This window comes from Lycium ferocissimum, chromosome 2 (assembly GCF_029784015.1).
Source record: "Lycium ferocissimum isolate CSIRO_LF1 chromosome 2, AGI_CSIRO_Lferr_CH_V1, whole genome shotgun sequence".
In the NCBI taxonomy this organism is placed as follows: domain Eukaryota; kingdom Viridiplantae; phylum Streptophyta; class Magnoliopsida; order Solanales; family Solanaceae; genus Lycium; species Lycium ferocissimum.
This window is the reverse complement of record NC_081343.1, coordinates 71,031,147-71,039,992: the sequence shown is the minus strand read 5'-3', so window position 1 is coordinate 71,039,992 and position 8,846 is coordinate 71,031,147. Positions and strand designations below refer to the sequence as shown.

The window sequence follows — 8,846 nt, the reverse complement described above, 5'->3', positions numbered from 1 at the left end:
TTAAAAAAATATTTTTATTTTTAAAAAAATAATTTTTATATATATTTTTAAATATTAATTTATTTATTTTTTTGCTCAATGGCTTAAAAAATTACCTCATATTTCATGTATGAAAGTTGTATGAAATGTGTATGTGTGAGCAAAATTTTTAATATAATTTTCATATACAAAATTTGAGCGAAAACTTTAAGCCTTGAATATTGTATGAAAATTGTTACAATGTTGTTGTAGTTGTATTAATTTTCCAGAAACCTAATATGAAATTTATATACAAACAATGTGAATGAAATTCTAAGTCTTGAGGAAGATATACACATTTCATACCATTCTCATGCATAAAATTTTAAGCATAATGTTTAAGCCTTGATCAAGATATACACATTTCATACGTTCTTTCATACATAAAATTTGAGCGAACTTTTTAAGCCTTGAGCAAGATATACACATTTCATACACAAAAATTTGAGCGATTATTTTAAGTCTTGAATGTTGTATCAAAGTTATATACAATGTTGTTGTAGTTGTATTAATTTTACGAAATCTAACATGAACTTTATACATGAAAATGTGAGCGAAATTTTAAGACATGAGCAAGATACAAATTTCATATTGTTTTCATACACACAATTTTGAGCGGATTTTTAAGCCTTGAACGAGATATACACATTTCATACATTTTTTCATACACTAAATTTTGAGCAAACTTTTTAAGTCTTGAGCGAGATATACACATTTCATACAACTTTCATACATAAGTTTTTGAGCAAAAAAAAAAATATTAATTTTTTTAAAAAATAAAAATAAATTTAAAAAAAAATATTTTTTTAAAAAAAATAAAAAAAATTTTTTAAAAAAATGATTTTTAAAAAATAAAAAATAATTTAATTTTTTTTTTTTTTTTTAAATATAAAGCATGTTTTGTATAGGATTTGTAATGTTATGTTTTGTAAATATAAAACTATCGTCACGTTTCGTAAATATTTCTCCTTAAGATGTATATATATGTCAAAGACCCAATTTATAATAGAGGATATTTTTAGCCATTTTCCCAAAGTAGAGGGGCATTTTTGACCATTTTCCCAAAAATAATTTATGATATGCTTAAAATCATAACTTCCAAAGAAACTAATGGTCATACAAATGTAATACTCCCTCCGTCCCATAATAAGTGTCACCTTAGCCAAAAAAAATTATCCCATAATAAGTGTCATCTTAGAAAATCAAGATATAAATTGGCCAATTTTTCCAACTCTGCCCTTAGATAAAAATGACAAGTTAAAGTAATATCTAAATGATGATTGGAAAAGTCACATAATAACTTGGTATTGTTGGGTTCTCAATGTCAAATAGATTACTACTTGTGCATGCTCTAATCAAGAGGAAAAAATAAATTATTTTTATTATACAGAGGTAATTCAGTAAACTTCACATTGCATTATGGTTTCTTAATATGCGTGTTTTTTGCTAAGGTGACACTTATTATGAGATCGAGGGAGTAGTATTTTAAGAAAAGTTTTAAAAATGTTCCTTTATTTTTAAACTCCGTGCTAATTCGACCTATGTAACATATATCAGAACCATGGTATGTTAGATACCAATTACCATATCAAAGCCGAAATTTTTTATAGAGTGGTTTCGGTATTATGATATTTTGTACGGTATTTGGTATGCATTTTTAAAAAGTTTGGTATTCGGTATTCATACAAAAATACCGAAATACCTAATACTATACCGAAGTATATAATTACATATATCTTAATAGGCGTTTGGCCATGAAATCCAAATATTTTTCACTTTATTTTATATTTTGGAGTTGTGTTTGGTTATAGTTTTTGCAAAGAATATTTAGTTGAATGTATTAAAAGTGAAAAAAATAAAATAAAAATAAAAAAGTGAAAAACAAGTTTTGGCTGTTTTTCAAATTTCAAATACAACTTCAAATTTTTATGGCCAAACACTATAAAGTGAAAAAGTGAAAAATATTCCCGAAAAAAGTTAATAATTCTCATGGACAAACGGGACCTTAGTATTATAATACTAACAAATATATAAACTAGTATTATTAAAAAACTAATTGTTTAGACGTTGGAACTTTGACTACTCTATCTCGATTTAAATGTCTTTTTGTGAAATTGATTTACGAAGGGGATTGCTTATACTTTCTTTTGAATATTTTTATATGTGTAAGGTGTTTAGTACATAATAATTGAGACGTTTCTTAAGTATCGGAAATCATAATTCTCCATGATACGAGTATATGTAACTCGAAGTCGGACAAAGTATGATATCGATTTACTGTACCGTAAAATACCGAAACCGAACTTTAAAATACCGAACCATACCGAATTAATTTAGTATGGTATTGGTATAGTATTTTTAGAAATCGAAAATCAAAATTATCATATCAAAATTTCAAATACCGTACCATATCATATCATGCCCACCCCTAATTAGAACCAAGGGTGAACTCATATTAAACTTGAAATTCTTAAATACATGGTTAAAATGAGTTAATCAAGTCTTGAAAGTTATAATTACAAAATATTGGATTAGAAAAATATGACTCGACCAAAAAAAAAAAAAAAAAAAACCATTTATTCCTTCACTATTGCTTCTTTCTCTTTTTTCTTTTTTCAAAAATATTCTTACAGGCCCAGTTGAAACCTCAGCCCTTAGCTCATATCAGAGACGTGTTAATAAAACACAAGAAATCGGCTTATATCATCTCTCATCCATCAAATTGCTGGTTGATCAGCGAAAAGAGAGAGAGAGAGATGAATCTGAACATGAATTCAATGGAATCAGTGGTTGCTCAAATCCAAGCTCTATCAAGCAATGCATCAGACCTATCTCAGCTTCACAACTTTCTCAAACAATCAGAAGAGTTACTCCACTCCGACTTCACTCCCTTGCTTTCTTCTCTCCCTGAACTCGACCCTTCTATTCACTCCCTCGGCTTCCTTTATATCCTGTAAGCCCCTTTTCCTCCTTATAACCTAAAATTAGGGTTTATTTTGCCATATGATATTTTATTTATTAGTTTGAGGATGGAGCTTAGAAAAACCTAACACTCAGTGTGACTCCATCTGCCTACCCTTAATCGGCAGGGTTATTATTTAATCAGGGTTTGTTTTGTTTTAATTAGACACTAGTACATTATATAGAGACTTGCACCCAAGGGTGTCGCATAGTGGTCAATGAATGAAGTGGGTTTAGAACCATGAGGTCTAAACAGTGGCGGAGCCAGAATTTTCAGTAAAGAATTCAAAATATAAAGAAATGAACACGTGAAGAAGCCATTGGGATTGAACGTTTACTATATATACATAATTAGTACTTTTGACATTGTATATACAATGAAATTTTCCGGCAAAGGGGGTTTGGATGAACTCCCTTCCACCCCCTTAGCTCCGCCCATGGAGGTCTTAGGTTCAAATCCCTATGGAGGAAAGAAACACTAGGTGATTCTTTCCATCTGTCTAAAAAAATTTGTTGGATAGAGTTACCTGGTGCTGGTTGGGGGAGGTAGCAGGTACCCTGTGAAATTAGTCGAGGTACATGCAAGCTGGCCCGGATACTAAAGGCAATTAAAAAGAGAAGAAAGATTACATAGACACTAATTGATAAAGAGGATTGTTATTGTCAACCCCGATACATTTGGGATTTCACTGGGTATGTTCTTGTTGTTGTAATACATGTGGGATTGAGGCAGAGTTGATTAATCGGTTGGTTGATTATATAATATATAGAAACACAGTTTGAACCATCTATAGAATAAGTACCAGTGTTTGTATAACAGGCTAACAAATATATTGCATGTGCTGTCTTTTGTATTCTGTCTAATGTGTACTGCTGATGGTTGTGTTTGTTAACTAACAGGGAGGCATGCATGTCATTCCCAGTTGCAAAGGAACAACTTAATGAACTACTTGTTTCTGTCTCAAGATTTATCAATTCATGCTCTACAGAGCAAATCCGTTTGGCGCCCGATAAATGTAATTTGCTTTGATTTCTGGAATAGCTTTTGTGAATATTCCTGTTTCTGGTCTAAACTATATTGAGGCATGTTTGTAATTTGTGGTTGCAGTCATTTCTGTTTGTAAAAGGTTTAAGGATCAAGTTATCTTGCTGGAAGCTCCAATTCGTGGTGTGGCTCCAATGCTGACAGCTGTTCGCAAACTGCAATCCTCCTCTGAGCAATTAACAACATTGCATGCCGATTTTCTTCTTCTTTGTATATTGGCGAAGTGCTATAAAACTGGCATCTCTGTGCTGGAGGATGACATATATGAGACTGATCAACCACGGGACTTTTTTCTCTATTGTTACTATGGGTAAGTTGTTTCAGCTTTGAAGTTATTTCAGTCGTGGTGTTCTTGTGTCCTTGCTAAAATTTCTCTTAATCATCCTTTTCTTTTTAATTTGGAATATGTTTTGACAGTGTCACACTTTCCTATCAGTTTGTTTTTCTAATAATATCAAATAGGAGAAACTCTGCTCACCTATGAATAATGTATATGCTTTGTTTGTTATATGGCGAAAGACTTAATTTTGCTCAGAGAAGTTTGTCATTAACTAAAATTATAAATTGGATGTGTTATTGGCTGTATTGCTTTGAATTGCTTGTCCTTATGCCGAGGGTCTACCGGAAACAGCCTCTCTACCTCCCAAGGTAGGGTAAGGTCTACTTACACTCTACCCTCCCCAGATCCCACTTTGTGGGATTTCACTGGGTATGTTGTTCTATGGTATTGGTATCACGTTTATCTACGTCTGCCTTCTACTTTTGACATTGTTTAGCTCCTCGAGCTAAAGACAGTTCTTAATATCCCCATCCTCAAAAAATGGCTTTTTGCTGACCTCGCCTTTGGTGAAGGTCCTTAATATAAAGCGCGTCATGATAAGGGGGACACTATAGGGTTGGAGAAGGAACATGAATCATGAGTGATGCACCGATTTTAGAATGACATTGAGTAATTCAAAATTTTCTTAATTTAAAACTCGCTGATATATGATCTTTCAGTCACTCTTTGGATTTTTCTTGATTTGTGTCTTGTACTTGTTGACATGTCTTATAATTCTGTACATAATAACAGGGGAATGGTTTGCATTGGACAAAAGCAGTTTCGCAAAGCATTGGAACTGTTACACAATGTATGCCATTGTTTTCTCATTCAGTGTTTTCCTTGTTGGTATTTGCTTTTGTTATTCCCTATTTGCAAGTTACTATGTATTGGCTATAACTGTTAGTTTGTGCTGATTCTAGTTGTTATATTGCTTTTAGGTTGTGACTGCACCTATGTCTACTCTAAATGCAATAGCAGTTGAAGCTTACAAGAAGTACATTTTGGTTTCACTGATTCATCTTGGGCAGGTGTGTTTTTCCATCATTATTTGCATGCTTTTTGATGATAATATTTAGTTTTTTTCCTAATCAATACACTATCTTCTTGTGACGTCTCTGTTGGAGGGCATTTTGTGAGATTTATGTCTCTTAAGTTTTACAATATATGATATTATCAACCATGGATTCGTTTAGTTTGAGCGACAAAGAATCAACTTTGTAACATGATTTGGCGTGTAAATATGCACTTTGAGCCCCCTGATTTTTTTTTTCTCCTGATTAAATTGATGTTTGCTTCTGATGGCAGTTCTCTACCAGTTTTCGAAAGTACACTTCTTCCGTGGCTCAAAGACACTTGAAGAACTACTCTCAGGTAATTGTTTCACTGTGCAAACATTGATTCCAAGTAGCACTGCTTTGCTCAAAGAGAAATGAAAGGAGTTTTTTTCCCTCAAATGATTTGGGGACAATGCAAGATCAGTTGAGTACACTCAGTTGGTATTAGAATATTGATGTTAGAAATCTTGTATGATCTGATTGGCATTGCGTTTATATCGTATTAATAGGCTAGCATAAAGCCGCAGAAATGATAATGAAACAAAAAATAGATCAATATTTTAATAGAAGTGAATGAAAGAACTCATTTTTTTGTACAGATGTATGGGAGGCTTGATAGGAGATCATGAGTATCTTTTGTACATTACTACATATGCTTGCACCATTTGGGTGATTTAATACAATAAAATTTGATGTATCGGAAAAATCATTGTTGAGAGTCATCAAAATCTGTTCAATGTACAAGCGGGAGGAGATTGAAGTGAAACCAACATCAAAGCTAATGCGCTGGCATGTGTGGTCCTTATGTGTGGAATATAACTTGAACTACTTATTTATTCTTTTTTTCCCTTTTGAGCAGCCCTACCTGGAGTTGGCAAATTGCTATGGTACTGGAAAAGTCTCTGAGCTTGAAACGTTCGTTCAAACAAACAAGGAAAAGTTTGAAAGCGTAAGTTTTCTTGAGGTCAAAGTGGTGCATTTCTTGGTCTCCTAGCAGCTAAGATGAAAGCATGGGTGCAAAGTGAAAGCTCTTTTATCTGATCTCTCAACTCCTAAACTCCCATGTCAGTCTATCTTTTAAAGTTTTAACAATCCTTTCCTTATTTTTCAGGATAATAATCTTGGATTAGTGATGCAAGTTGTGTCTTCTATGTATAAGCGCAATATTCAGCGGTTAACTCAAACATACCTAACTCTCTCCCTCCAAGATATTGCTAACACTGTCCAGCTAAGAGGACCTAAAGAGGCAGAAATGCATGTGCTTCAGATGGTATCCTGCTTTTTAATCTACTGGGTTGTGTGAGTCTTCAAGTATGAATCTTGAAATGTTGATGTTTCACTTTTGGTTATAGATTGAAGATGGTGAGATATATGCAACGATCAATCAGAAGGATGGTATGGTTAGATTTCTGGAGGATCCGGAGCAGTATAAAACATGTGGAATGATTGAACACATTGATTCATCAATTAAGAGGTAAGACTCTTGTTACTTTTGGTCATTGGACATGAATATTCCAAAGAATGTAATTTCAGTTAAGCAGAGTCTATGGTTTTCTTGTAATTAGGCTGTCATTTTTCTGGCCAATATGGTAGCTATAGCTAGTGATTGTCTTTTTAAAAATATACATGTAATCTCAGTTAAACTTGCAATAAATTTGGAATGAATTTGAATTTTTGCACGTGGTACTAACAGTGTTGTCAAAGGCGCGCTTAAGCCCTGAAGTGAGGCTCAAAACATGTTGAGCGCTTCGCCTCGCTTTATGTGCACTTCAGTGTCATGATCAAGGCTCTAAGACATACTTTTCCTTGCCAATGAGCCTCTCTCAAAGAGGTGACACTAGATAATGACATTTCACTTTATCGTAATGTTTTTACAATTTCTTTGTCCATGTATTTGTTATTGATGCTTATTATTATTAGTCTTGGACTAAACATATATATATATTTGTAATTTTGCACCATTGCACCTTTTTTCATTAAAGCCCACGCTTTATGTGCGTCTTTGCGCTTAAAGCCCTAGCTGACCTAAGAGCTTTTTTGCGCTTTTCGCTTTTGATAACACTGGGTACTAATGATGGATGATACGTACAAAGGATGACAATTTCCATCCAGGATTTAGATATTTGCACCAATTATACCTGCATAAGGGGAGTGTTTCTAAAAGACCAGTCGGTAAGGGAGGGTACTAATGATGGATGATACGTACAAAGGATGACAATTTCCATCCAGGATTTGGTACTAATGATGGATGATACGTACAAAGGATGACAATTTCCATCCAGGATTTGGATATTTGCACCAATTGTACCTGCATAAGGGGAGTGTTTCTAAAAGACCAGTCGGTAAGGGAGGGTGTGAGATTGAAATTTAGTAGTTGGTGTACATAAATAGGTTGAGAATTTAACTTTGCATCAATTATTGATAGTAGACTGAGGGTAAAGGATTCTTACACTGCATAAGATTAGGGTTCTCTATCAGCTTACTTTATTTTTGACATCTCAATCACTCTGTTACATATTTTTCCAAGAACCAACTAAATGTGAATCATGCTTCTATTGTTAATTGCGATGAAAAGATATCTAAAAGCTGCAATGATATATGTTTGTTTTTCTATTGCAGATTGATGGTGCTATCTAACAAGTTGACTTCTATGGATGAACTTATGTCTTGTGATCCTCTGTACCTAGCAAAGGTAAAAACTATGTCAAAGTCCTGTTTCGCTAGCTGTTTCGCTAGCTGCTTGATAAAACAACTGTCCTTTTCACTAAATTCGATTTGTGTTTACGTGCTACACAGGTTGGTAGGGAGAGGCAGAGATTTGATTTTGATGACTTTGACAGTGTTCCTCAGAAATTCACCATCTGAGACGAGCAAAGTTCAGTCTTCTGAGTAAATATGCCAAATGAGGCAAAGATATGTTCGTTTGAAATATAAGTAAACTTTATTCCATTACGTCTTCACTCCTCAAGAAAAGGACTAGAAAATAGGTGGGGTTAACTCCTGGTTCAATCAGTCAGTATCATGTTTGTTCCCTGTGTCCGTCCTGCATTTCATTTTGTGTGAGCAGTTTTTACTGCTTGCTTTAGTTTTAGTTGATCTAACAAGAAGGAAACCCTCTAGTTGCAATGGGAAGATCATATTGTTCATCTTCTGGTGGGCGTTGTTGTTTTAGTTAACTTATTTAAAGAAGCAAGTTTTTGAATGGTTTTTGAATGGTTGGCTCCCGGTTTTGGATTATAACAAAAATGTAGCCCTCTTTCTGTGACCTTTACGTTGAACGCCTCTTTTCCTTGTACCATCTGTCTTGTGGATATCTGCCTAGCTAAAAGCGTAGCATGTAACAGCAAATTAGATGCTTTGCATGGGCTAACTACATTGTATTGCCCCAAAATTTTAAAGATAAAAATCTTGGCCAAGTGTAGAATTCGACGAAGTATCAAAAGAA

General features: G+C 33.7%; 1 protein-coding gene across 1 annotated transcript; it reads left to right on the top strand.

Annotated features, from left to right (window-relative positions):
- The first annotated feature begins 2,639 nt into the window (after positions 1-2,639).
- On the top strand, positions 2,640-8,696 carry LOC132047302 (COP9 signalosome complex subunit 3). The gene is made up of 11 exons (XM_059438312.1): positions 2,640-2,971; positions 3,880-3,995; positions 4,088-4,334; positions 5,097-5,154; positions 5,285-5,374; positions 5,652-5,717; positions 6,261-6,350; positions 6,513-6,671; positions 6,754-6,875; positions 8,021-8,093; positions 8,198-8,696. The coding sequence occupies exons 1-11, from the start codon at positions 2,775-2,777 to the stop codon at positions 8,264-8,266; spliced, it is 1,287 nt and encodes a 428-aa protein (XP_059294295.1). The 5' UTR covers positions 2,640-2,774; the 3' UTR covers positions 8,267-8,696.
- Positions 8,697-8,846: the final 150 nt, after the last annotated feature.